The sequence below is a fragment of the Numenius arquata genome, chromosome 2 (genome assembly GCF_964106895.1).
Source record: "Numenius arquata chromosome 2, bNumArq3.hap1.1, whole genome shotgun sequence".
Lineage (NCBI taxonomy): Eukaryota > Metazoa > Chordata > Aves > Charadriiformes > Scolopacidae > Numenius > Numenius arquata.
The window spans coordinates 80,841,780-80,869,770 of NC_133577.1; the positions used below are offsets into that span (position 1 = coordinate 80,841,780).

The window sequence follows — 27,991 nt, forward strand, 5'->3', positions numbered from 1 at the left end:
CTCCTTTAAGTCCTGAAAGGCTGCAATAAGGTCTCCCTGGAGCCTTCTCTTCTCCAGGATGAGGCTTCTCCAGGCCTTCTCTCTCTCAGCCTGTCCTTATGGGAGAGGTGTCCTAGCCCTCTGACCATTTTTGTGGCTCTCCTCTGGGCACACTGCGAGAAGACCATGTCTTTCCAGAGCTGAGGGCTCCAGAGTGGGGCACAATATTCTAAGTGGGGTCTCAGCAGAGTGGAGTAGAGGGGACAAAATCACCTCCTCACTATACACTTCTCACGTCTTGGTGTGTAGTGTTACTTCCACACCCACAATGAAGAGTCAGTCTGAGTCAGGCTCTCTAAGTGTTAAGACAAATTGAGGAGAACTCATACCACAAAAAGGCTTAGAGTTCTTACTTTTCAACAGGAATTCTTGGAGGGTTAGCCATGTAGGGAAAAAATCATATTGCTCCGCAACTCTTCACCTGAGAGCTGCGAAGTAAATTTCTACAAATGTGATGGTCTTTCTCTTTTAATAGGCGTTATCAATTAATTGACTTCAAAAACTGGCAAAAAGTATCAGACCTTGGAAACGACTGACTTAGGCTGAGTCTTTGTCTTTTATGCGTTAAAAACATTGCTGCATTTGCTTTGTTAGAAAGTATGGTTTAGTTGAAGTAGAAGAAAGATGCCAATTTTAAGAAGCAGGCAGTCACTTTGATTCAGACTTCTGTACTTCTCTATGGTGATTACTGCATGTCTTGAACTGCTATAAAATGATAAAAAAAATTAAAGTTCAGATTGATTAGAGATATTTTGAAGGCACTTGCAAATTACAGGCTTTTAGACTTTATGCAAACAAACTGCGAGGTTAGGTGAACTTAAGTTTCACTTAAAATTTGCTTTTAAGCTTCACTATCAATTGTCATATCTGTGGAGTTAATTTTGGTTTGGAAACACATGGCATATTTCCTCATATATTTGTAGATGTGTGGGGTTTTTTTAAATCTTGTCTAACTTATAATAAATATCCACAGAGGAGGTTGAAAGAAAGGAAGTTGCTTTCAAAAAAAAGTCTATATGCCTCTTTTCTCTCTGCAGATTTGTCCTTTGTTTACCAGTACTGTAGCTATCCCAATTACTTTAAATGTTGGTTTACCCTTTATTCTCTGAGCAGAGAAGATTTTAATAGCTTAATATCTTATTTTCCATCTAAAGACTTGAAGAAAATTCAATTACCTGTTAACTGGGCTAGAAAGAGGCCACTATACATGTCCCAGTTGGTAGTTCATTCCTTGTTCATTTAACAACTCCTGTCACTCTCCTTGGAAATACCTAATGCGTGTCACTTATTCCCACCACCCTCATTGGCCTTCTTTCATTTATGTTGGTGCAGATAGGCAGGATAATTAAATAACACAAGCTGAAGTCCTAATAATACTATAATTTTCAAGGTAACCTATTCTGGGAGTGACCACCTCAACTTTTTTTGACTGCTTCTTTACATTCTTTACATTTTTTCGTATGACAAAAGGAAAGCAATATGACATTTTCCCACTTTTAATCAGAAAACTGATTAAAATGTTTTCATAGTAATTTCTCGTTATTTTAACAATAAAAGCCTTTAAAAAAATTAAAAAGAAAAAAAAAAGTAAACACCTGCCAGGTTTTGGTCTGGTATCTGTTATGGTGCTGTCTGGTATGTTGAGCTGCTAGTGATGCTTGTTTGCTTTTTTAAAGAGAAGGAAAAGTGACTTGTGTAATTTTCTCAGGAGACTGGGATCGTTTGATTTCCAATTTATTCCAAATGAAGAACATACTAATTAAAACAATTGTAATATTGTTTGTGCAATTATTTGTTAATTATGATTGAGTTAATGAACTACTTCTGCATACTTAGCTCTCCTGAGTGTGTTTGGTAGCTTACACAATTTGCCGGAGCAGAACTTCATCAAAGACGACACTGGAAGAATCAATGTTACTTCAAAGCAAGTTGATCCTGAACCTTCACAGATCTGTATAGCAGCAACAGTGGGCTTGAGAAAATGAAAGGAATTGTCTTTTTCAGCAAAATAATGTATACCAATGTTAATTTTTCTACAGCTCTCAATTTAGTTGAAATATACAGTTATTTTACAATCCCTTCATGAAATATTGAAACAATTCAATTCTGCTACATGACTTCTTAGCAGAATTAAAAATAGCAAAACAGTAATAATGGGGTATTGCCAGCAGATTAAAGACAGAGATCGATTATTTGGTGACTTTGCAGATTTATTAAGAAAGAATTTGTATGCCACAAATTGCCAATGAGAGCCAAAGCACATAACATGCTCAGTGCAATGGACCAAGAAGGTGACTTTTGTAGAAGAATTCTTGAATGGGTCAAGATCAGGGGCCCTGAAGTTTAATAGATACAAGACAGTGGTTTGGGTAGCAATTCTTAGCTGGGTCAATTAGCAATTCTTAGGGGCCACATTTTAGAAATGCTCTGCAGGAAGGTGTGTTGAGGCTTAAATACAGTACAAATGTGTTAATCTATGGGAGTACCAGACAATTTAGCACCCAAATTACAGAACAGTGCATGTGAGAAAACAGTAGGTCTGTTCTTTCCTACTGTGTTCATATGTCTGACTGATGAACTTACCTACTCTGTCGTTTTTAATCACTTTTCTTTGGGGGCAAGAGGGGGAAAGGAGGAGAGAGTGGAGAGGAAGTGTGTGCAAGGAAGCTGAGCCCGAGAGCTCAGACCATTTTTCTGTAGTGGCTGAAAACAAGTATTCCAGAAGGGACATTTTGAAGCAGGCCACTCACACCAAGATTAATATATACCTGCTGAGAGTAAGTCCCTTTCCAAAACAGAAACAAGAGATTAAGTAAAATTAAAAATTGTTTAGACCACGCTAATGTTTATTGTCATTATGCACATTATTCCACCTGCCTAAGAAAATGTTATTCTCAGTAGTATAACACATTTGAAAAGCAGAGTTATTTGGTGCCTTAGGGGAGTATCCACCTGGTGTGTTTCAGAGTGGAAGGTGACGCTTACGTTGCAGGGAAGTATCATCCTTTTGTGAATAGCAGAATTCTGTGGAAGCAACTGAAGATGTTGCCAGCACCTCCTTGTCATTGCACACCTTTCATAGGTGGCTACCCCCAGATCTGGCTTCAGCAGAAGACTTTCTGTGAGAACTTTCAAATTGATCTCAAGCAACATAAACCAGATAAACTCAACTACTCTACCCAAACTGGCACAGCTGATTTCCCTAAGCAGATCAGAGGTCATTCTTACAAACAGCTCTGGCAGTGGAGCTGTTGAATGATACCTTCTGGCTGAAGAGCAGCAAGGTGGGTGGTAATGTTTTCTGTTGCCACACTATTCACTAAGTGAAATTCTGTCCTCTAACTTTCAGGTGATGCTAACAAAATATAAATCATTCAGGATTTCTATGTGTAGCACTTACATTGTGTAACTTTTCAATCAGTTATGAAAGTGGGGTTTTGACTGAATTAAACTCTGCCTCTCTGTATCAAACTCTGTAGTTCAGAAATACTGATGGCAGACCCTTGGTTTCTAACCCGGAGAACTGACCTATATTTGGAAATATCAAGGTAATATCTGTGTGGGAGCTTCTGACCGGCAACTAGTTGTTGATTTGTACAGTTTTTCATGATCGTATTTTTATTCTCATAAGTATGCAAAGCAATCAGAGAAAAGTATTAAAAATTTCTTACTTATATCTGCTCTTTTAAGGCGAGGAGAAAGTTTCTTTAAGTTTTGGTAAAATCCAGTTAACTTAGATACTCCTACAAATAGCCTGAAAGAGACTGGTTTGCAACTTTTGCTTCAAGCAACTGCAGATGCATCATTTCTCTTTCCTTTTCTCAACTTGTCCTTTTAGCTCCTTAGGAGCTTTTTGCTCCATGTTAGTAAGAGAGCTTAGTAAACTGTCATTTGTGATGGACCCTGAAAGTTGATAATTGTCTTCCAAGTTCATCCGCTGCTCTTCCATGTCTGAACTGTTGTAGTCTAATGCTTGTTTTTCCTATAACTAAATCTGAAATTAAACTAGTGCTTTTCTGCATCCTAGTAGCTTAAAAAAGCTACTTGTTGAATTTCCTAGCAGTCATTGCCAATTCATAGCACATTAATTCCATGTTCCAAATGCATATATGTTTCCAAAATGTCCTGAGCTGATATCTGTGTTCAGCCAGCGTTTCATTCTCTGTGCCACTTAGGTGATCTGCCTTCTTAACTTGACGACTAGTTTGGTAGAAGTATTCAACAATCATTACTTAAAATGATGACAAGTTTTCAGTTCCTATCAAAGGTATCTGAGTCACCTAAAGTGGGGTGTATGCACAGAATCGCTTCAAGCATTTATTCTACAGTAATGGATTCTTTTAGATGTATTGTCTACATGGGTATCACTATCAGTACTCCTTGCCTGCTACCATTTGACCTCTAAGAAACAATTCAAGTGCCTAAACAGAGATGTCTAGACCAATTTGAACACTCTAAATACCCTTTCTGACCTCTTGCTACTCTCCCAGAAAGACACAGGATTCCAGTAAGTTGTGTATCATATCTGTCAGCTCTTGCAGTCACCTTGGATAGTCTACTGTGTCTAAAATGGCCATATGTGTCACCTGAATCTCTTCCCTTCTTTTCACAGAATCTGCCTTTAAGCACCCTGGGTGTGCCATTATTTTTAAAGTAACTACAGTTATTTGTGAAAAGCAAATATCTTTTAGATATTGCCAATCTGCCTAGAAAGTTAAAAATCTTAGCTAAATTCTTTTGCACATAATAATTTAGATTTATTTTGTTTTAAGACCGTTTGTGATTTGTGAATACTTTTCAAAAGCATTTATATGGTTATCCTTTCATATTTGCAACCCCTAAATAAATCACTAGGGGAAAATTAATATAGAGAATCCATTTTTTATTCCTTCACTTTTCCCACTCAGTATTAATAGCAAAAAAGATGTAGTAAGTTGCAAGCTTGCTAAAAGACCATGATTTTTAGTGATTAGTTTCAAAACAGTTACATGTAAGTAATTATATAAAATTTCAGTAAATGTTCCACGTAGAGTTGAAAAACTTTGCAGTTTTGAATGTAATCTTCCATGACTGCATGTATCTATATCTAAAATTGGACTGTAATTCTAGAGGCAGAGATACTTTCTAGACAGTTTTAATATTTATACACTGTCTGTCCTTACAGCTTTGTTTTACTGCCTAACAGGAAATTTTGCAAAAATTTAATGAGGCCATTTGAGGTGTGTGTGTGTGTGTCTTTATTTAACATTATTTCTTATGAAAGCACTGATTTCATTCTTGCTGGCTTTGAAACATAATTATAAGATGGAACAGAGTATAGATGAGCTTGTGTGGGGAATAAGGACATGAGAGACAAACTACTTTCTATCACGTTAAGTATCTTGAAAATACTGCTCAGATCAGAAATACATTCTTTATCAAGGTTAGGAGAGACAGAAGTGTATGATCAGTTCAAGTGCCAGAACATGTATTTTGTATTCTTTCTACTTCTGTCTCATGCTTGGGGAAATGGAATTGTTACATGGCAAATTCTTCCTTCCAAATACAAGTGATGAAATTGTTGAGCAATATCTCCTTTTAGAAAAGGCATTCTAAAAATCATTCATTGTTTTTCCAGTCTCTTTTGCCTTGACAGTTAGTAAGTCTTGTTCCCAGTTGGTGGACTTTGTCACTCCTTCTTTGTATTTGATGTGTGAAATATCAGGAGCGGGACAATTAATGAGGTTTCATTAGAGTCTTCAACAGAAGGATATGCCTTCAAGAGCTCATCTGTCACATTCATATTGCTTTGCACTTATTTTGGTTATTAAGAGTAACCAAATTTTCCTCTTCTGTTACTCTTCCCTGCTGTACTTCATTGTCGAATTAACATGTACTTTCTGAGCACAGCCACAGCCCACTCAACTGCTAGCTTTCTCTTGCAAGAAGAGATTGCCACAGAATTTCTCAGTGCAATTATATGTGATCTTTCTGCAAAATTACATTTTGCATCAATTTCCATTTATTTCTCAGAATTTCTTGTGAAAGATTACTTGAGTGTTACAAAGAAATACTGGTTTGTTTGGTTTTTTTCCTTTTTGCTGCATGGTAGAGTTGAAATATTCATGTAGAATTTTAGCTTGAACGCAGATGTTGAATTAAATGTCCAGTGTTTCATGTTATTTTATCTGCCTGAAATTTTTAGTCCATAAACATGTTAACATGCTGGTTTTCTGAAGCATTCTTATTTTGATGAGCAGGTATTAGGCAAATTCTTGTGCTGTAAAATGTGATAGTTCATGAGAGGCTCTCTGTCATTAAGACGTCTAGGAATCATGCCTTATATAGTCACATAGAAAGTAATTCTCATGGAAACGGCATTATGGAGGTGGCAGCTGCAGCTCTATATTTTTGTCTAGGTTGAATTTTGCACTTAAAAATTAACCCTTTATGTGATCTATGTAAAAATAACATTGTGTCCCCCTCAAATACAGAATATACTCTACAAGTATCAAAAAAAATTTCTGAAAATGTACAGGAGAGTCAATACATCTCTATGAAAGTTAAAATTAACCCTATTTGCACCAAATTACAATCCTATTGCTGAGATTTTGGGCAAGAACTGTATTTGGATATTATAATGTGCTTAGAATTAGCAGTAATTACTAACTAATATCCTTCCTCACTGAAAGCTTTTTTCTTCATTAGAGGTTGGCAAGCAATGTTCAGAAAACTCCATATAGAACTATCTTTACCCTGAAGTCTCTCTTGTTTTTTGCAGTTCCTGATGGGTCATTGTGAAACAGATAAGCAAAATGTGGACGGTGAAACTACCACAAAGGTAGCTGATAAGGCGGCAGTAAAATCCTTCGGAACACAGTCAAGAACAGACTGCGGGGTTAAGGGATTGAATTGGCAGTTATGAAGCTAGTAAGAATAAACATATAATCCACAGAGAATTTTATGGTGATTTCTAAGAGACTGCATGGCTTTGAGAAGCTGGTAATGTCGGAACCTGGGCACAGAGCCTGGAGACCGCCAACACCAACCTTGCAAACCACCTTCTGGTGGTTTCTTTAGATTTAGGAGGAAGCAGAAGGAGAAACAGCAATCTGGCTGGACACTGTTGCTCCTTTCTGTGTTGTTGCTGGTGACAGTAGAAGCCCGCATTCTCCATTAGTTGCTTAGTAATTGTGTTGTTATATCTCCCACACAGGTCCATGATACCTTGCTGTAACATTTACTAGAGTGAGAAAACATTGCACTGCCTCATCAAAGATATCTGCAGCCAACATACTGCCATCAAAGAGCTGGAGCTTGGTTAAAGCACTATATTGTTTGCTGTGTGAAATGATGCCTTCCTGAATATTGCTCCTTCAGTTCTGAAATACTTCTAATTTTGTCTTACACTTGATTCAGAGAATGAATGGTTAAAGGACCTTTTCTTGCTGATTATGCCATCTTATGATATCACTTTGACAATACAACCAATATTATCACTACTGGAGGTATTCTAGTGTGTGCAAAGCAATCTTTGACATGCAAATAAGATGATTTCTTTGCTTACCATCCTTCTGTGAAAGGATGCTCTCCAGATATTACTCAGCTGTGGCTGTTAGTTTTATCAATCAACTGTGTGCGTGGAAAAGGGAGTTGAAAATACATTTTTGGGCATATATTACACATGTGCAGATTGTGCTGCTAAAAACATATTTCTGGATCAAATGAAAACAGAACTTGAATAGATTAATAGTGCAGGTGTCACAATACAGTTGTTACCATAGCTATAGAAAAACTTTCTAGTGGATTTTTATTTTACATTAGAAACTTGTGCCATGGCAACAGCAATGCCTATTAAAGATGTAATTCTGTCATTATAATTTATTACAGCTCTTTTCATTACTATTATTAACAACTGTTATTCTCCTGAATGTACTTTAGTTTTGAACATGGAATCTCTTGAGATACAAATGTGAATAAGCTGATTTCCAACTTTACATGAATGTAAAATTCACAGTATTTAGTATGCCCCTGATTTTCTTAATGTGTTCTGCAGTCTTGGAGTCAGATCCAGAAAATAGATATATGAGTTTGATGAAGCATCTGTGAATTGTAACTCTCAAATACTGAAAGTGAGAAATGGTATTCCACAGAGTTCTATATAAGTACCACAAGCAACTGTGCTGGGGTGCACCAGTGTGTAAATAAATAGCTGACTGAGTTACTTTCTGCTTCCTAATGCCAGTTTGGTTGTATCTCAACTGGTGATAATAGCAATATGTATCTGTGACTTTGAGATTATGGCAGAACTGAATTTATTTGTAGTTCCGAGTGTAAATGTTTTCCATGCAATGCAGATATGGCAATATCACAGTGATTTTCAGAAGTAATCCACTTAGATGGATAAGCTGTACATGCACTTGTAATAACACTAAAGATCTGTAGAAATTACATCTGTTTATGTTTTGATATTTGGGATACTATTTACAAGTGAAAAAATAAGGTGGCAAGAAAAGCAGTATTTGGTGAGGGAGCAAGGTCACTTTCTGTTGGCTTTTTTTTAGGATTACAAAACTAAATGTTCTTGCAAAAGTTAAAAAAAAAAAAAAAAAATCATAACCACAAAGCTTCTCTCTGTTGTAATTCAATCCAAGAGCTTGAACTTCTCCATCTATTGTCTCTCGCTGGTGTCTCCACGCTCTTTGTCAAGTCCATTCTCAGAAGACTTATGCAAAACCCATGAGAAAGCAAAACTAGTATCATTATCTTACTGTTCACTGAGTATAGACCTATGTAATATAATTGCATACATATAATTTCTTAGTGGCAGCTCATTGAAACAAATAAAAACAAAGCCTCTAATGATGTATCAGTAGATTTAAGATTCATTCTAACCACACATTGACTGTCTACACACATTGATCATCAGTGTAGACAACTTAATGAAAGAATTTTTTTCAATGCACAGCAATATTCAAAAGAACAATTTTGATATGTTATAAAACAGACAGAAGGTAATACATAAAAAATCACGTTTTGTGCATCACTAGAATAAGATGTGCCTCAGAAGAAATATCCATTTCAGTATCAGTTGTCTTAAAATTTATGGCAGGAATATACAACAATAAAAAGAGACCAATCTGACATAGGGGTAGTTATTGAAAGTTATTGAAAACTAAGGAAGGATTTTATATTTTTAAGTAAAGTTGCTTATTTTAACAAGGATACAGAAGAAGCATTATATTATCCTGTTTAGAAGTTTTCATACTTTAAATTCTTGAGACTGAGATCTTGATCATTGACATGAGCAATGAAGACAGGTAGTTGCAGTTTTAGATATGGTGCAGTTTGAAGAAGTTATTTAATATCTCATGCTTCAGGTCTTACGCCAAAAAATACTGCCATGGAATAAGAAAGAAAAGCATACTCTGGCAAATTAGTTTATTAATATCTATTGCAGGGATTATTTTTTTCCTTCTATGATTTCTTTAGAACAATACAGTGAGTGGTAGGCTACTATACTGTTTAGAGCAGTGGTAAAGTCCATCTCTGTACTCTCATTAATCTCTGAACACAAAAGTATTAAGCATTAACTGCATTAGGAAACTAAAATAATAATATATATCTGTATTAAAAGAACATTAGACTTAACAGTTATCAATCTAAAAGTCAAAATATTCAGAATTATAATTGGATTATTAAAGTGTTGGTTGGAAGGGATGTCTGGAGGTCATCTAGTCCATCCTCCTGTTTGGAGCAGGACTATCAGATCAGACATGACTTTTCCTAGACAGGTCTTGAAAACTTCCAAGGGTGGAGATGCCACCTCTCTGGATAACCTGTTCTAGGGCTTGGCATTGTAGGTTGCAATGCTGCTTGCTTCTTAACCTTTATCATGGCCATATACTACTTTATCCTGACAACCCCAGTCTTTTGCATTGCCCAATATAGATGTGGTTTACATTGCTCAGGATCATGGCGTGAAGAAGGCATAGCTGTGATATCTTTGCTTCCTTTGTCATATAATTAACAAAGCTCTTAGTTAAAGCAAAAAGTATCAAAGAAAAGAACTGACAGCTGAGGCAGCTGAACACCACACAGAGAACAGTCTATCTCTGCCAGAGCTTTTGTTATGCTCATCAAGACAGACAAAACTTTATCCAAGTAGTCATTAAGAGCGTTCTTTTTTTTTTTTTTTTGAATGCTGAATTTGAGACGTTAGGGGCCTAGCTTATAGAAGTCAATAGTGCTGTGCCTTGAAAATATTCTGTGTTATATGACAGAAGAAAAAAAAAAGGAAAGCAAATCTTAAAGAATTTCAAATCAGATGCTCAAAATTTGTGAACATTTTCGGCGTTATCTCCTTGTGTCTTATGTTCCATTTATCTAATTAGGATGTTATAACATTACAGCCTCACCTTGTAAAGATAAATGAATATATATTTGTGAACCCCTTAGATAAGTCATAAAAAGCCTGCAGAGATTCTGAAAAATTTGATATTCAAACAAGAATTTGAATGCTGTGCAGCAAGTACGTAATAGGACCACTCTTTCAACAAGGGGAAGATAAAATGTTGAAGAGCTTCTCCTTCACTGAGCAAACTTCATTCTGAACACTAAATAAAACAGGAAGGGGTTTTTTGAAAAATAGTAGTTGGTCATATAAAAAGTGAAATATAGCACTGCTAACACGTAAGAAGACTAGAGGTTACACAGGCAACCCTCATTTTCATCTTCCCTGGCTTCCTCAAATTGTTTATGTGCACGTCTTGATGCCCTGGGTATTTTAAAGAGGAAGGTTATATATGCACAATACAATAACTGTACTGAAAGATCAAGCTGAAAAGGTTCATACAATATACCTTGAATCTTTGAATCCCTTGCAAACTTCTGCTACTTCAACTAACAATATAACCAAAACCAGTGTTTTGATGTTCTGTCACTGCTCCACTGCTAGAAAGTGACACACACACACAAATACACTTTCTAGTGGTCATTACGTATATTTACTGATCACAGACATATGGGAATTCTCAGAAACAACATCTTTTGTCTACTGTAGTAAACTGAACAAAATTAGGGCCTGAGACGACATTGGTGCTTGGCAGTCTGTACGGTTAAACTGTTGTGTGAGTTTCAGCAAGGTTTTGCCAATACCAAATACTAGTCACCCAGACAGTATCCAGACATAGCACAAGTTTTAGCTGAGGCTAGAGACCATTCCCAGTAATTGTTTGGATGGGCCAGCTCTGTCTTGAGAAGGAGGAGAGTTTAGTTTAAGGGACATTAGCCTAGTAATTCCTTTAGGTCCTAACAGTTGTTGGACAACTTTATTTAATAGTATAGATGTAGCAAAGGTATTAGTGAAGATAATGTGGATATTAGTGAAATCCTTGCAATCCAGGTGTCTCTAAGCATTTCTTTTTCATGATTTATTCTTCTTTCTTACTTTGTCCTGACAAAAACATTTATCTCTTAAATAAGTTCCATAGACAGCTGTAAGATTCATCTCTGGAACAGCAGAATAGGACTCAGTTCATGATTAAGACATCTAAATGTAGGTATCTGAACGCAAACTGGGTGTTGTCTCCCATTATAGTCATTGGTAGTCTAGTCAATACCGTTAACAGAGTACAAGAAGTGATTCAGCTGAGCAGCCACAACATACAGTAAATGGCATCACTCTTTAGGATCCACTGACTTTATCAACCTGACCTCTGACTGTGATGGGAGATTACATACTTCTTACTCATGTAGAAATGTAAAATGAGATGCCTTAATCTGGAGCAGAATCCCAGCTACTTAGTTTTTCGTATAGGGGGAAAACACCGAAGTCAATCAGTATTTACATCACTTATTTTTCATTTTAAGTCACCTTCAAAATTACAGACATACAATTAATTCAGCAACTTTCAGAAATCAAAGAAAGTGTAAATGTTCCATGTCCTCCTTTTCCTCTGCTTTTTTACCCCAAACCAACTTTTCTGGTGTTATTGATTCCTTAAACTCTGCCATGCCCCACATTCAACCTTTTGCCATAACACCCCACATCTTTTTAGTTGCAAAATGTCTTAAGTGTATATTCTAGTCAGTTGTTTCCCAAAGAAGTAGATTTTCTTAGGTTGCATTTCTATTCTTGATGAGAATTTTATCGTGATATTTTAACAAATAAGAAAAACATGTAACTTTACACTTTTAAACTGCTGACTAGTAAAGGAGCTGACGGTGTTTTTAAATACACACCAAAATGTTTCTTCTAACATTTATGTAATCAAATACTGCCTTATTTTAGAAGTGATCTTTTGAGATTTGTGGGTTTTTTTACAAGCAGATATTTTAGCAAATAAGAGGAAAATGCTCAATTTCTTTGCAAAATATTACATGATGCTGTGTTTAATTCCTTCTAGTAGCTATCACTGTGCATACAGTCCTACAGTTACCTTCTACACATGAACATAAAAATTCTAGCAGGAATGAGATGAATGTATTTATCTTTAATGAATAATGAATTAGTTATAAAGATGCGACTGTTAGTAGGGACACAGTTATTTTGACTAGAATATGCTAACTTAATGCCACATGGATAGAGTGATGTTACCAACACCAACACTTTAAATGAGACAGCACAGGTAGAAAAAAGTCTCTTATTTTTTTCTCCTAGTCCTTACAACAATAGACATAAAAAGACCTATACATTTTTAATAATCCGCTCTGAACTGTGCCAAAAGTGTGTTTTTCTTTAGTTCCTTTTTTTGTGTGCGCTAAATTGCATATAAAACTTGTTTCAGAAGGACTTGATTTCCTATTCTTTTTTTTTCAATTATTACTATTACTCTGAATCTATTCTCACAAGTTCCCAGAAATAAAACACTCAGATCTATTCTTTAGAGGCTATCAGTAAAAAGGCATCATAGTGTAAATTCACGATTATTGTAATGACTATAAAAATAAAAATCACTAACAATACTCCTGACAATACCGGTTCTTCATGTGTTTTGCTACCTGCAAACTATCTAATTCATCTTAATAAACTGTATAATTTGAGCACATTTCAACTCAATAACAAATTAAAAGAGACACCATCAAGTTGATGGAATAGAAATGACCTATTTTATAAATTTGTTTTTTCCTGGAATTTATGTGTAGCACTGAGTGGTTTTGGCTGTTTTTCAACCAGTCAGGATAAAATTGTCAAGTTTAAGGAGAGAATTGTTTTTTAAGAGACAACTAAATTAATTCATGGCATAAGTATCCTTTGTTTCTGTACATAAGGAAGAACCAAGCAGCACACAAAAGTCATTTTGCAGAGAGTAAGGGGTTTGTTCTTTGCAGTATTTTATCATCCTGGTTTCTCACAAGGTACTTTCTCATTTCAGAGCGTCTTTGCCAGGGAGAAACATCCACTGAAAGTGAGCCTCCTGAAGGACACCCCGCTGAACAGTTTGCAGGTTTACTTCATGGATCATCACCTGCATGTGAGCCACCTGATAATCCACTCCAGCTGTACAGCAAAGTCAACCAGTGCAGTGGTCCGCTAGAGAAAAGCATTTTGAGCAAGAGCACAGTGCAGCAGATACAGCTACGGAAAGAGAGCAACACTGATCCTCCTGTGAAGAAAAAAAAACCACCAGTTGTAAACAGAACCATATTTCATACTAAAACTAAACCAGTAGAAAATCATACGTTGGTTGGCACATCAACAAGGATAAGTGAACAATGGGTTATTACCACTGGGGGATTTGTGGAGCGAGCATGCACACTTGGAAGAATACGATCTTTGCCAAAGACTTTGCTTGAAATGCATTTGTGCAAAAATGTTTCAAAATCCGATTCTAATCTTATCACCCATCCACCAAATGACAAAAAAGCAAGAAGCAACTGGAGTGAACCCACACCAAACCAACAGTGCTCCAAAGGGAATTCAGAGAGGACACCTTCATTCACATCAGAATGGGAAGAAGTAAGTTTTGTTTATTTTTAAGTACAAGCAACTATATGGTATTGTGAAAATGCTGTTACTGTTTGCAGTTTCAGAGATGAAGTAAAAAGTGCATTGTCCACATTGCAAATCCTCGGAGAGTGTGTCACGGAGCATTGTAGTTTGACAGCTGGCGCAAAATGCAATGCACTTCTGTTCAAAACGCTGCACACTTAATTAAGTCTATTGTTTCCATAGTGAATGAAGTTAACTAGAAGTAATTCAACAATTTGTTGTGACATTGAAATTATTTTCTACTAAAGCCCTCACCACTGACACTAATAAAATTGGTAAAATTCATTGTAGCTTATGCCCATTATTTACTTATTTGCTAATTATTTCCTAACATGGCAATGCCCGCCAGCAAAAGGCAAGAGAAAATGACAGGAATGGAGAGTCTAAGTTTTTTAGGTTGATTATGGATTCCACAAACCCTCCCTATGTAACATATGCTCTAACTGGTATATAGCCTCTGTACACAAGACACCTGACTCTTATGTGAAGTGGGAATACACTTATAGCTACAATGAATTCAGGACTATTAAAAGAAATTTCCACAATGAATTTGTAGTGCACGTCTGCTCATAAAGAGACTTTATTTTAATTTTTGGAGTTAGATTTAAAATAATTTTTAGACACATTGGGTTATTTTGGTTTTTTGTTGTTGTTGTTGTTGTTGTTTTTTTGGGGTTTTTTTGTCCTGTGCTAAATTTCAAGAATGTAAATAATTTTTCATAGACAGAAAAGTTCCCATCTTACTGAGGTAAATTAAAAGTGGGAAATGTTTAGATTTTTACTGATATTACAGAGAAGCAAGCATTTCTCTTTAAAATGACTGCTATGGGGATGAAAATGCTATGAAAAATGTAGTTTATAAAAAAAATTAGGAATGAAGTCTGAATCTGCAGATTCTGACATAATTCCCAGTTTTTCTTCTGTCACTGGTGACTAATACATAGTTTTTGGAAAGGAGACAGTTTTCCTAATAGTCCTATTATTAAGCTCAGTAGAACTGGTTCTGTGTGTCTGCCTTTTTAGACAACATCAGCCTTTTGATTCACCCTTTTGATTCATTTTTTGTTTGTCCTGTTCTAACAGAAAAGAAAATAGGTATAATAGTTTTGAGATAGCAAGTTCAATGTAATTTAGAAATGTGCAAATGAGTTTTGGGATCAATGTAGTGCTGTTTCATAAACAATATCATTCTGTGGTATGTGGGGACACAGCTACGTTTCATACAAATTCAGTGGCCTTGGGGCAGATGGAAAGAAGGGAGCTAGGAAATTCTCTGGAAATCGTAATTGAACGATAGCTTTAGTACTTTATAACACACAAAACAATATTCTTACGCATTAATATTACTGCTCAAATAGATCTCAAGTGGTTCACAGTTATCATCAAATGGCACAAACCTATAAAATTAAAATCCATTGTCATATATTTTAATATATGTATTTTTTTCTCCTTTCTATTTATATACTGAAATATGACAAAGTAGTTCCAAAGAATGAGATATGCCTAGATGACCAGTTGTCAGTATGAAAGGAACTGTACTGTAGAAAAAGGAATACTAGTCTCAAGCTTTAGCTTTTGCTAGTGTACAAGTGTTGCAAAATAAAAATAAAAGTGGAGAAATTAGGTGTCTACCTTTGATTTTTGCATTTTGAAATCTTGTTTGGTTTCTTCCTCATAAGAGTAATAATGCCATAAATTTATGCATGAAAACTAAAATAAAATAAGAAAGATAGGGCCAATCAATTGTTTCACTGCTCTCTCTCTTGTAGATTGATAAAATCATGAGTTCAATAGATGCAGGAATTAATACTGGACTGGGGGAGATGAATGATCACACTGCAAGTAAGTAAAAACAAGTAACTATTGTTTAATTTTGATTTAACTGTCCACAGAAAAACTGTGGATAAGATATTGCTAAGTAACCCACTGTGTTGAAATAATTTGTAGGTATTTGAATAACCATGAACAGAATCAATGTTGTTTACTGCTAGAGATGCATTAGGCCCAGTATCCTGGAGCTGTTACTTTAAATAGCATATTGGAGTCATTAATGTTGTTTTGAAATCTTACCAGAAAAAATATTCCATTAATGTCTTCATCCTGAAGCCTTTCTACTAGGGGGATATTTTCCAATCTTTTTCAGCTGAGTTTTTGTTTGGAATGATGGGACCCTGAGTATATATAATCCAATAGCTGCTGACACTTTTTATAGCATTATATTATCTAATGCTGCTTTGAGCAAATATTTGGCACAGGGCTGAAAATGTTGCTGACAGCCAGTGACTGGTGTTAGCAATGACAGAAAAATTTGCAAACCTTCCCTACCACAGTGAATTCTAAGAACTCTAAGTCATGACTAGTCTGTCTGTTGTGTCAGCATAAACCGGTGCAACTGTGCTGATAAGAATTTTGAAAATATTTTACTATGTCTTGTTCCTACCTCATGGAAAGAAAACTGACTTGTATGTCTGAATAATTTGGTCTTGAGGCAAAGCTATGTTAACTCACCTGTACTGGTATATCCCTGCTAGCAATTGCATGCAATTATTTGGGTTTATGTATTAGGCAGGAGACTACATACCTTATTGCTCACTTTTTTTTTTTTTAAACCATTTTAACAACCGTCCATTTCATGGAGTATTATATCTGTATAAGACAAAACTGTGTCTTATCAATTAAATAGACTTGGCATAGAGCTATTTTAACAGTAGCTGGACAGTGAGAAGGGAATCTAGGAAAAAGAGAAAATAACTGGTTTGAATCCAAATATAATTGCAGATAAAAAGAGCAGATTCAGATTATTCTTTTCTGAAAGAGTAAGGGGTGGCAATATCATGACAAGTTCTAGACATGTTGGCCTGGCAGGCTATCTTTTGTTTCTGAAACTTGCAGTGTTGAAAGGGAGAATTATTCATAGGGAAACTCTATGTTAGGAGATATTTGGTAATTTCTGAAGATATTATAAGTAATTCAGAATTTCCTGCTTATTTTTTATCATGGTAGTACATAGGCATCAAATGCTAAATCAGGGTACCATTAAGCAGTTGCACAGCAAGTAAGAGCTATGAAACGGAGATTAGAGCAACAGTATGCATATGCAAATCCACATAACTTAGTGATGTGTAAATACTACTCTGCCCCTTCCTATGACTGACCACTGCTTTTCTTTTTCTTCTTTTTTCTTTTAAGATCAGAAAATATCTCACAAATCTTGTCATTTTGTGGCTTTTACTGCATGCATTATTTTTCTTGGCATTCAAATGTGGCATTTGGTTCTTCAGCTCTTTTGGTTGGCAGGAGATCTACTCTTTCTTTGCTTCTTCTTCTCCCAGAGGGGACTCTGAGTCCCAACTTTTCTGTTCAATGTGCAGCTTCCTGCAAACCAACTTTTTTTCTTTTCTATCAACTCTTCAATGTTCTTTAGCTAGTTTAGAACAATGATCTGATTTTGCTGTTAAGGAAGAAATGTACTCAATCAAAATAAAACTACTTTTCTTTACATTTAATTAATTTTGCTGTACATGCAGACTGAAATAAAGACATTTTTTTCTGCTATGGAGCTGGCTATATGCAGCTTCACAGGTATGTTTTTCACTTTTCTTTCATTCCTTTTCCAGGAATTCATGCCTTTACCAGGTCTGGTCACAGTTTAGGCACCAAAGCAAAGGGAACTATTGTAATATCAAATGCATTATATCAAACGTGTTATACGTCAAGTACGTTCTTATTTTTTATTAAAATAATAGGGTTATCTGGCAGAAAATTAGGAGTCTATTTCTCACAGTTAGTAGACTGGAGTAACCAATCAAGTTGAGCCTTATTACAGTGACATTTTTATATTTAACAACAGATTTTACTTGTGATTTACTTAAGGTTTTAGGTTGTGTTATTTACCATTTATTAACTACAACAAGGCAATATACAGGTTTTTCTTGCTGGTAATACAACCTAAGAGATTTTTTCATAGGTCTTTGGCCCCAGTGAAGGGGTTGTTAAAAGTTTTCTGCAGCAAATCAATGGGTTTTTGAGTGTGCTACTTCTATTTAAGCTCCTATAATTCATTGTCAAGAGATGTCTCGGGTGCCTCAGTGTTCCTCAGAGGTGCCTCACATAGCCCCTGTCTAATTACTTACAGAAGCTGGCACTGCCTAGATCCCTATGTGTTTTAGTTACAGTTTTATCTGCCCAAGTATTGTAGTACTGAGGACCTAAATTCCATCTCAGAACTTCTCTTTCGCCGTCTCTCTTCTCCTTCCTGGCTCTCTGCTAAGTATAATACAGCCAAATATAAAGATCTGGCCTCTGCTTAAGAATAAAAATTAAGTGGTATGGTATCAGGTAATAGAATTTTGAAATACTTCATCAGTTTATATATAAATATATGAGTTTTGTTAATTTTACTTGAATATATGTGTAAAAAGATTATCCAGTAGAGATTAAAAATAATGTATTAAATGTTCAGAATGTACATAGAGATTTCTCTTAGTGCTGAACTGAAAGCATCTATGTTACTGAGCACTATATTCAGGAAACTTCACTTTTCTTGTCTAATAATATTTTAGCAAACAGTGCAATTTCTGGTAATACTGAAGAGCAAATGTAGCTTGATATGGAATCCTTCATTTTAATATTCACTTAGTCCTGTACTCCATATTATACTTCAGGGTTTTTATGGACTCTTAGTAAAAACAAAAATATATTCAATTAATGTACAACTATTCTTAATCTACCAGGCATGAAGAGCTCTCTGTACTACATAGTATCTCATTCTCAGTGAAAAACATTTGAGAGGAAATATGTCATACACTGATAATTCAATAGCTATATTTAAAATTAGACAATGATGACATCTTGTGATTAAATCCTTAAATGGATTTACAGGAACTTTAGCCTATATTTTCCTACTGGTGAAATCTGGAACGACTTCTTTTAGGTCTCCAGGAGAATCTCTTAAGAAGTGATTAGAAGAGCAGTGAAAGGGTAGAATCAAAAGTTGCTGAGTATGGTCATGAGGACTTCATCCACAGCATGCATTCAGAAATAAAAAAAAATTTAAAGCAGAGCTTTCAGTTTCACAGCAGTACAGGGTACTGGAGGAGTAAAATTGAAACTACAGAGAGGAAGATGGCTGCTGATGTCCTCTGAGGGCATGTAGTGTTCAACATCTGAGTAGCTTACCAAATCCAAAGCAGGGGTGCTGACCAGGGAGCAAGTAAGAACTAATCTCAACAATAAAAGACAAAAAAACCCACTACCCCAAGGAATAAAAAGCCTCTATTACCAAGAGGAAATAAAAGATGGTGCTGGCTAGTAACCTTCTACTCAAGGTGATGTGGAGACATCTGCACCACCTGGCACTTTCATTATGGCTGGTGTGTTTCTTCACAAAAGTCCAAATCTCCCAAGTTGCAAAGGGTTCTACCAATCACTAGCACATGATAAAGAATACTAATGATACTGCCAAGATCGATCCTAAGCAAATCAAAAGTTCTTATAAGGTTCTGTTGCAACGGATAAAGAGGTTGAAGATTCAGGAGATATTATTGTCTCCCCTTTCACGTCCAAGTTAAGCCTCAGATACACCCTAAATGTAACTACATTGCTTCTATTCTGAGATAAGAAAAATTTCAATTAAAAATCATGTGGCAAGGACAAAAATTTTCATCTTAAATAATGCAAATCAGACATAGGTCTAACCCCTGAGAAAGACAAGATTAAAGAAGTGACTAAACAAAGAGTGATGGGTCAGTTTGCCAGGTATCTTAGCTGTTTGTATACTAATGGTAGAAGAAAGAGGAACAGAGAAGAATTAATGAGGAATAGACTTAATTGAATATTATGATAAAGTTGGCACTGTAGAGAATTTATCGTAAGTGTTACACTAGTAGTCCAGTCTTGTAGAGGATATAACTTCTTCAGTAAGAAGGGGAAAGAGAAGAGAGGAAATGTTGGCTTGCATTTCAAAATTATGATGGTTGCTTTGAAATCTCAAAAATAGGATTAGTTAGAGCTGTTAAATGTCGGTTGGTATCCATGAAAGCAAACAAGAACATGTTTGTTATTGGTACATATCCAAAGCCATTGGACTTGATAGTAATGGAAGATTTTAGCTACCACAGCACTTGGAAAATAAATTACATTGGCGGACTGGCCAGGAAAAAAGGTCTCAAGAAAGGTAAACGTCAATAAATTCAGAGAATTTATTTAAAAATATCTAGTGTGCAAGTTAAAAAATCTGTGGGTTCTTCAACAGAACGCTACTAAAAACCATAATACATGCTTCAGCAATATGAAGAAAAGAAAGTGTAAAAGACCAGCTTGGGTAAATTGTCATATTTTCTTTCACCTTAGACATAATGAGGAAAATTTGTCTATTTACTAAGCACGGTAGAATAACGCACGCATGTCCAGGCAAGTAAGCAGTGCCAAAGCACTCAGTGAGATGCAACTAGCAAAAGAAATGAAGATTTAATATAACAGAATTATTAGTATGTTAATAGGGAGAAGAAGAATGAAGAAATCTTTGTCACCTAAAAGAGGAACTACAGGAAAGGAAAAGCTGCTCATAGTAGGTGCAGAGAAGGCAAAAACGTGCAATGACTTTTTATCACACATGTTTACTGAAAAGGTCATCGGTGAGCATATGACATGCACAGCTAATCCTAGGGCTAGAACCTCAATTGTAGATAAGGAAAGAACAGGTTATATAGGCTAGGTATCTTAAAATTGATTTAATGAACTTCATTTTGTGTTACATAACTGTCTGAAATAAACTTAGACCTGTTAGTGGGTTTCTGTGAGAATTTTTGGAGGATAGCTAAGGCACCAATAGACTAAAAGGGAATGATGTAGAGCTTATCTTTAAAAGGGGAAAGGAAGGAGAATGTGGGGAATTCTTTTAAATTTGCTGAAAGTTGCTGAGCAGATAAACTACTTAAAGTAGCTAGAAAATAGCAAAGAAATCAGTAAGAGACAACATAGATTTTCCAAAAGCAAACCTATTAAAGCAATCTAATTCCTGCTAGGAGCAGATACTAGATTTTGTAGGTAAGGAAAGAGCAGTTGATGGAATTCAGTTAAGGTTTTAACATTGTCTCGTGTGTTTTTCTTGTAAGCAAATTAAGGAAACATGGGCTTGATGAAAATAATGGTAGGTCAGACAGCTGAATCTTATTCCTAATGTCTAATTTCAGACTTCCACAGCATAGACTGCATTGAGTACCTCTGAGCCACTAATACCAAGTTAGATAAGCAGGTGTTTCTTTAGTATCATTCGTCATACCTGAATGTCTGAAGCATGGCAAATGGCGCTAAAAGTATCAATAAAGAGGACTAGAGTAGCTCTTCAGATGTACCTGTCTAAAACTAGCTAAAACTCACCCTCTTCTCCCCAGGACAAAATTATTAAGGCAATAGAGTGAAGCATTCCAACAGACTATTAGGGAGATTATAAACTCTGTTACATTCAGCAGCGTCTTATAGACTTTTGGATATTTGGCAAAATTAAAAAAATAATGGTTGGGGTATAAATGACCTTGGCTTGAAACAGTTGGAATGGATTAGGTCACTGTTTTAAGTCACTTTAAGTCTATTTTGTAATGATTCTGTGATTACTGTAATAACATGATTTAGATGGAACCTGTCTACAAGGTAGAGTTTAATAAATGGAACAGCTGTCTTTTTTTTGGCATAGTAGATACTTACCCTGATTAGTAACATACATTTTGCAAAGGACTTAGAAAAGCTAATATGTTTAAATATCAGCCATCTGCACTTCTCTGGTAAAAAGAAGAAACACTTCAATTTCATATTTTCTTTGCCTAATTATAAACAATTTTTTCTACAATAAAAAAGTCTTTCAAGGCACGCATAGCAGAATTTCTGTGTTAGTTGGAGCCGAGTAGCTGTTCAGAGATGTGTGATTCAGAGTTTACTTACACTTGCAAGTCACTTGAAAGGGAATAATCAAGAAATAATCTACTTCAGAGAGAATTTTTTTTTAACATGGGTAATGGGTATCATATCATCATCAAGATTAAAGCAAGAATTGTTTCAAGTCAGAGCAATTAAAATAATGACAAGGAAAATAATTGTTGAAGGTCATTCCATATCAAAATAATCTATCATAGAATCATAGAATACCAGGTTGGAAGGGATGTCAAGGATCATCTGGTCCAAACTTTCTTGGCAAAAGCACAGTCTAGACAAGATGGCCCAGCACCCTGTCCAGCTGAATCTTAAAAGCGTCCAATGTTGGGGAAGCCATCAATTCACTGGGGAGACTATTCCAATGGCTGATTATTCTCATTGTGAAATATGTTCTTTTTGTGTCCAATTGGAATCTTCCCTGGAGTACTTGTACCCATTACCTCTTATCTTTTCCATTTGACTCCTTGTAAAAAGAGAGTCTCCGTCTTCTTTGTAGCCACCCTTTTAATATAGGAACATGGTGATAAGGTCTCCCCTAAGCCTTCTTTTCTCAAGGCTGAACAAACCCAGTTCTCTTACCCTTTCCTCATACGGCAGCCTTCCTAGTCCTTTGATCATCTTTGTGGCCTTTCTTTGGACCCTCTCCAGTCTGTCCACGTCTTTTTTGTATGACATGGACAAATACTGAACACTCTATTGCAGGTGCGGCCTGACAAGCGCCGAGTAGAATGGCATAATGACTTCTTTATCTCTGCTGGTGATGCCCTTGTTGATGCAACCCAGCATCCTGTTGGCTTTCTTTGCCACAGCAGCACACTGTTCGCTCATGTTGAGCTTGTTGTCCACCAGGACAGGTCCCTTTCCACAGAGCTGCTCCCCAGCCGGGTAGATACCAGCCTGTGCTGCACTCCTAGATTATGTTTCCCCAGGTGCAAGACCTTACACTTGTCCTTGTTGAACTTCATAAGGTTCTTAGCCCACTCTTCCAGCCTATCCAGGTCTTCCTGCACGGTGGCTCTCCCTTCTGAAGTGTCCAGTTCGCCAGTCAGTTTGGTGTCATCAGCAAACTTCATCAGGGTACATTTGATCCCATCATCCAGATCACTTACAAAGATATTAAACAGCAGTGGCCCCAATATCTATCCCTGGGGGACGCCACTTGTGACAGGTTGCCAGTTTGAAAAGGAGCTATTTACCACCACCCTCTGGGTGCAGCCTGTCAGCCAGTTCCCCACCCATCACACAGATGACTTGTCTAGACTGTAACACATCGGTTTCTCTAGGAGGAGGCTGTGAGGAGTCTTACTGAAAACTTTGGAGAAATCCAGGTAGACAATGCCCACCACTCGCTCCATCAACCTAGTAGCTTCCTTTGTTGTAGAAGGCGATTTGTCAAGCATGGTTTGCCCTTAGTGAATCCGTGCTGGCTTTTCCCAATCACATGATTCATTGGACTTGTGATGACCCCTGAGAAGATTCATTCCATAACTTCCCCAGGGACTAAAGTAAGACAGACAGGCCTATAATTTCCTGGATCCTCCTTTAAGCCCTTCTTGTAGATGGGGGTGACATTAGTCTTCTTCCAATATTTTGGGACATCCCCCGATCTCCATGACTTCTCAAAGATTATGGAGAGTGGCCTCGCAACAATGTCAGCCAGCTCTCTTAACACGCTCAGGTGAATATTGTCAGGTTCTATTGATTTGTAGGGGTCAAGGTCCTGTAAGGGTTCACATACCAACTCTTCTTTCACTGACAGTGGATCTGTGTTTGCTTCAACCTGGATTTTTATTCCCAAGGCCTGAGGCCCAACTGTGCTGGTATAGACAGAAGTGAAGAAAGTGTTGAGAACCTCTGCCTTTTCAGTGTTGTTGGTGACTAATTCATCTCTCCATTTTAACAGTGGACTAGTATTTTCCTTCTGTTTCTGCTTGTTATGTACCTATCATAGAATCATAGAATCATCCAGGTTGGAAGAGACCCTTGGGATCATCGAGTCCAACCATCTACCCTACTCTACAAAGTTCTCCCCTACACCATATCCCCCAACACCACATCTAAACGGCTCTTAAACACATCCAGGGATGGTGACTCAACCACCTCCCTGGGCAGCCTATTCCAATGCCCGACCACTCTTTCTGCGAAAAATTCTTTCCTAATGTTGAGTCTAAACCTACCCTGCTGGAGCTTGAAGCCATTCCCTCTCGTTCTGTCATTAATTACCTAAAGAACCTTTTCTTGTATTTTTTGACATCTCCGGCCAATTTCAATTCAAGCTGATCTTTTGCTTTTCTAACCGCATCTCTGCACACCCTGGCAATGCCCTTGGAATTCTCAATGGGTATGCGTCTGCTTTTCCATCTCTGGTACACTTCTCATAGTTAAGCCAAGGGAGTCTCTTGCTCCACCTACTTCCCTTACCTGTTTTTGTGCTTCCAGGACAGCATTCTTGAAAAGCTCCCAGCACTTGCTGCCTCCTTTATCCTCCTTTATCCTTCCCATGGAATCCTTCCCAGCTGAGCTCTGAGTGAGCTGAAGGTTGCTCTTCTAAAATCTAAAACCTTTGTTTTAATATTAACCTACTGATCTACAATCAGTTTAGGACTATGCTGGCCTTTTGAGAGAACCACTTGTGTCAAATATGTTCTAGCACATGAAGGGTGGTTTACAATTTTATAATTCTGCTAATCATTAATTCTTTTTTGATGCTGTCCATAAAAGCGCTATTCAGTTGCTGTGTGTATATAGGTGTACAGCCAGGATTTCTTTGGTCAGCTGAGCATGTACCTATTCTCTACAGTGTGCCTTCACTGTTCCACCTAGAGGAATACAGGGTACAGCTTCCTGAATTATCCTTCACTTTCTTTATCTCCATTTTTGGCATGGTATGTAATATACTGGCAAGCCTTTTTCTTACAGCTGAAATAAGGAAATTTCTTATTACATTTAGCAAGTTTGGGTTTTACAAATTTTATTTATTGCCCTTTTGTGGGAACAGTGCCTTTTCCTATGCTTGGTGATAATCAGCATCTATGTCTAAATATCAATATCAAGGCTCCAAACTTTGCTCACTGAGGGTACCTAAGTGAGTGCCTTTCAAAGATTAAAACTACTTATTGCTGGTAGAGGTGTATGCGACAGAATTATACCGTATTAAATAAAAAATCCCTTTCAAGGGAGCTAGCAATCTTCTGAAATATTTATGTTAGCAGTATGTATTATCATGTCTACAACTTCAGAGAGACCCATGAATTGGCTCTTCTATAGCTACTTTGAAACCAGGACTCTGGAATGATGACAGCTATGCCTGACTAGCCTCCACATGAGGCATATCTCATTTGAAAGTAGCAGAGTTGCAGTGGGTATTGCTGTATTCAGAATAAGCCCTACAACTCCATTTACATCAAGTTTTTCCACAAACAAGACATTATTGCTTCTGGATGTGCCCACTACATATGCGTGTTTCTGTGTCATGTGGTAGATATTTAATGCCAGGGATCAACAGTAAGTCATGGAGCACTGTATTAGGACACATTTTGTAGTGCTTTCATATTAGGATGAAAGTTGTAGTCAATCATCATGCAAAAGTTATTTTATTTGTTTATTTTGTCTTCTCCACTGATATGACCAAGGTTATTGTTATCAATGACTCCTTCACAGTGTGAGGAAAATTGCAAGAAATTTTACTGTTCAGATTTGTGAAGGACGTGAGTTTGAACATAAAGAATGGGAAAGTAAAACAGATACAACTTCAGCAGACTAAGAAAAGATGGAGTCAGGTGGTGCCACATCCAGAAAAGCTGAATGAGAGGAGTAAGGGTTCATGTTATGCCCTGTTCAACTGTAACATGTAAAGGAAATTGTGCAGACCCTTGACTGCCAGAGGTGACATGCTCGGTTTCCTCTCTTTCTTCCGTCTGTTCCACTGCCACAACTCAGACATGAAGCCTTCATCTTCCCTGGTATGATTCTGTCTATAAAAGCTAAAATTTCACTCAGAAGTCAAACTTTCTTTTAACAAATGAAGCCTTGTTAGGCTGGCCCTTTTCTGTTTGCTGCCATATGGTTGCAGTTTTGGCAAAGTGGTCTTCCTCCAAAGCTGCTAATATCCTGCCTCTCCAAGGGCAGAAAACAGATAAAATATAAGTACTTAATTAAGGCAGAATTTTAATTAGATATGTGTAGGCATGTTGGCATAAGGCAGTTTTCAGCGGCAAGTTATATACTTGAAAGTATATCTTTTAATTGTAATTTAGTGTCTGTTTTGCAGCAGTTACTTCCCCTTTTTAAATCTCCACGTGATTAAACTGAGCACTTTGATAAAGTGGATTTAATTCATAGGCTTTAATAAAATGAGCTGTGTATTCTCTCACAAGGTGGGAGACCTCTTAAGTTTACAATTTGAACCCACAACTCTAATTTTGCGATAGCCAACCACAACAGCCAGACTGTAAAATAAAGACAACATCACTTCCCTCACAACTCCCACCTTCCCATTGAAGCTGATATGCTGTGCAGAAAGACCAAAGTATCTGTAGCATCATAAAGAGGAAAAAAAAGAAAAGGCAGAGGGAACCTGACTCTATAGCTGATAGAAGAGGGACCTGATGAGAGGAGACAGCTCCAGCAGCTGGTCTCTGCTCCCAGTGTTGTTTGATGCCTCCTCAATTGGAAATGCATGTGCAGTTTGAAATTTTTAAACTGCAAGTCTATGAACTCTACCATCAATTATAGGACTGCAGAGTAGGGAACACAGCCTTATATTTGGGTTTGATTCTGCACTTCCTTGTATATTATTAACAACTGCAAAGTGAACATGGACTTTTAGGCTGCAATAGCAGAATTGCTGGGGGGGGGATTCGTGCAACAGAAGTCGACATGAGATGTTACAGAAGGCGAAGGTGATTCTTGTTTCGCAAAACTGTTTTCAGTCACTGATGTTCTCTTATGCATGTCACTCACTCTCACACTCAATACCCAAAAGCACCAAGGTATCCAGGCATTTGTGGACACAAGTTGCTTGTCCGTGGTGATTTGTGTGTGACATGGAAGGCTGACTATTGCATTTTCATTTGCATCTGTTTGGGTCCTTTTGCTTAGCAATAGCAAACTTGGTTTGGGATAGATCTTTAGGAATCAGCAGTTGCTATGGTATGGTCCTTTTGATCCAAATTTTTGTTTACTTCAGTGGTGCTTTGTTTCCTTATCTCGGATCTTTTAGGGCTAAAGTCTGTCTTCCTTTTGGAATAACAGGTAGATGAGTATCACATGAGGTAATGTTGCTGCTGTCCTCCTGAATAGTGTAGGGTCTGCTGCCAATAAATCATCTGTGCTGTTGTTTTATCAGAGCACACTCCTCCTTGTCTTGACAGAAACACATTCCTTAGAGTTGTAGCACTGTCAGCTGTGTCCTTGGTTATCAATACAGACCATATCTTTAACCCTTTGTAGCCTGTTTCTTCTGGTATTTTCGCACATGCGTTTTCTATTCATGCAATATTCATACCAATCTTCATATTTCTTTTACAAATCTCAACATCTTGAGTTATTTGAATGGTAATGTAAGTGTATGTAAGCGACTAGATTATAAAATAGTGGACAACAGAAGCCATATAGCTGTAAACTACGTAGAAGAAATATTTGGGGCATTTATTTGCTGAGAACATGATAGTCATAATGCATTGCATGCTACTGAACTTACCCAAAGATCATATTAATTCTACAGAAAAAATCACAAATAATTGGATTAATGTTTTGTTGACTTCTACATTGTAAAAACCTAAATAAGACATAAGGATATGTTAGTTTTAATGATCCATTGAGTCCCAAAACAAACTTTACAGAAGACTGGGCAAACTGCAGGATAATTGTAGAGCTTTTAGCTATATTTTATAATAAACGCAATGTGAGTTGGATGCAAAAAGCTGCAAGCATTTCTTTTATTTTCTGTTATTCATGTGTTCCTATTATATGGGAAATTTTACCCTGTAGTGTCATAAATGTAATATTCAGCTATACACTCTTCATACACCAATTAATCAGAGCTGTTTT

At 36.7% G+C, this 27,991-nt stretch overlaps 1 protein-coding gene across 2 annotated transcripts in view; it reads left to right on the plus strand.

The window, feature by feature from the left end:
* Nucleotides 1-27,991, plus strand: part of ANKS1B (ankyrin repeat and sterile alpha motif domain containing 1B) — a 441,596-nt gene that overhangs the window by 204,083 nt on the left and 209,522 nt on the right. For both annotated transcript variants that reach the window (XM_074144245.1, XM_074144246.1), the window contains exons 13-14: nucleotides 13,395-13,978; nucleotides 15,781-15,853. In XM_074144245.1, coding sequence (XP_074000346.1) covers nucleotides 13,395-13,978; nucleotides 15,781-15,853 — 657 coding nt within the window. The remainder of the gene's footprint in view (nucleotides 1-13,394; nucleotides 13,979-15,780; nucleotides 15,854-27,991) is intronic.